The following is a 1,936-nucleotide window of genomic DNA, read 5'->3' as shown; positions in this document are numbered from 1 at the left end:
ATGCCCCAGAAACTGCACTTCTTCCATCCAAAATTCACACTTGGAGAGTTTCGCATACAATTGCTTTTCCCTCAGTATACCGAGCACTACTCTCAAGTGTTCTTCATGCTCCGCTCGGTTCTTGGAGTAAATAAGAACATCATCAATGAAGACCACTACAAACTTGTCCAAGTAAGGTCTGAAGATGCGATTCATGTAATCCATGAATATCGCTGGGGTATTAGTAACACCGAACAATATTACTACATACTCGTAATGACCATAACGGGACCTGAAAGCAGTCTTCTGAACATCTCCCTCCTTAACCAAAATCTGGTGATATCTTAATCTTAAGTCAATCTTTGAAAATACAATAGCCCTATGTAACTGATCCAACAAATCATCAATCCTTGGCAGGGAATACTTATTCTTGATCGTCAGCTTGTTTAACTGTCGGTAGTCAACACAAAGTCGAGAGCTGTCATCCTTCTTCTTAACGAGCAACACAGAAGCTCCCCAAGGTGACGCACTTGGTCGAATGAATTTCTTATCCATTAACTCTTCAATCTTCTTCTTAAGCTTTGTCAATTCTGCTGGAGCCATTTGGTATGGCGCTATGGAGACGGGCCCTACTCCCGATACCAAATCAATAATGAACTCTACCTCGCGAGGGGAGGTAGTCTAGGCACTTCTTCTGGAAAGACGTCCAGAAATTCATTCACAACCGAATGTTCTCCACTTCGCTCTTGACTAACCGCTCGGTCATGACTTAACTCCTCGGACACTACGTCCGTATGCGTCATTATCAGAAAACAGCTAGCGCCTTCCATGATATCTTCCCTTAGTTGACCGAGCGTTATCGAATATTCTTCTTTTTCGTCAGGGAATACTAACTTCTTCTCACCACAATCTATAAGAATGTGATAGGCAGCCAACCAATCCATTCCTAAAATCACCTCTAATTCTTTTAGAGGTAAACAAATAAGGTTTACCTTGTATCTACGCCCTTCCACCTCAATAGGACATCCAATGCACATAGTAGACGTCCTAACCTCACCAGTTGCTGGGGTTGACACTACCAAGTCAAACTGCATCTCACTCTCGGTCAATCCCAGTTTCTCAACACATGCCTTCGAGATGAAGGAATGTGTTGCCCCCGAATCAAATAACACACAGCAAGATATACCATACAGCAAGAAAGTATCGATAATGAGGTTAGCTGAACTTGCTGCTTCAGCACCAGCTATTGCATAAACTCGACCGACCGCTTGTGCTCGGCCACCACCTCTCGGTTGTTTTCTTCCAGCATTCGGTGGCCTCATCACCGCTCGCCTTCCCATGTTACATTCGCTCTCCAGATGACCATTCCTTCTACACTGAGCGCAAAACTTTCCTCCTACTAGCTGGGGACATGACGACTTGTAGTGAGGCCCTCCACAATGAAAACAAGTCACAGCCCCTTGCTGTCCAGACTGACCGACAACAACCAATGATTGAGAAGGGGACCCACTAGAGCTAGCGGGTAGTGCAGGCCGAGTATAAGGGGTCCTTCTCTGACTCGAAGCGTTCCTGGAAATAATCGGTCCTCTGGCCGTCTGCTGGTTCTTCTTATACTGTTCGACCTCCTGAGCGTTCTTCTCCAACACTTTCGTCCTCTCCACCATGGTAGGGAATGACTTAATGCATAGGCTGGAGATCAGCAACTTCAAATCACTCCTCAGCTCATTCTCAAACTTACAGCACTACCACCCTTCACTCGTAGCCATGGTATTAAATCTGACTAGATGCTTGAACTTATTGGTATACTCAGATACCGACATACTCCCTTGCTTTAGCTGAAGAAATTCCACCTCCTTAGCAAACTGAACGTTATCAGGGAAGTACTCCTCATAGAAAACACACAGCTTAGGGAAAGATGAACTTATAAACTCGAAATCGAAAACTGATCGGTTCAAAC

General features: G+C 44.8%; 1 protein-coding gene across 1 annotated transcript; it reads right to left on the bottom strand.

The window, feature by feature from the left end:
- Window positions 1-638: 638 nt before the first annotated feature.
- On the bottom strand, window positions 639-1,643 carry LOC124838351 (uncharacterized). Its single transcript, XM_047313942.1, has one exon. The coding sequence runs from the start codon at window positions 1,641-1,643 to the stop codon at window positions 639-641; it is 1,005 nt and encodes a 334-aa protein (XP_047169898.1).
- Window positions 1,644-1,936: the final 293 nt, after the last annotated feature.

Source organism: Vigna umbellata, chromosome 8 (assembly GCF_029865625.1).
Source record: "Vigna umbellata cultivar VRB3 chromosome 8, Vumbellata_1.0, whole genome shotgun sequence".
Taxonomy (NCBI): Eukaryota; Viridiplantae; Streptophyta; class Magnoliopsida; order Fabales; family Fabaceae; genus Vigna; species Vigna umbellata.
Note: the sequence above shows the minus strand (reverse complement) of the source record. Positions and strands in the feature narration are given on the sequence as shown.

Excerpts from the sequence above, each read along its gene's own strand:
- LOC124838351 (XM_047313942.1), bottom strand. The coding sequence starts at position 1,643 with ATGGTGGAGAGGACGAAAGTGTTGGAGAAGAACGCTCAGGAGGTCGAA.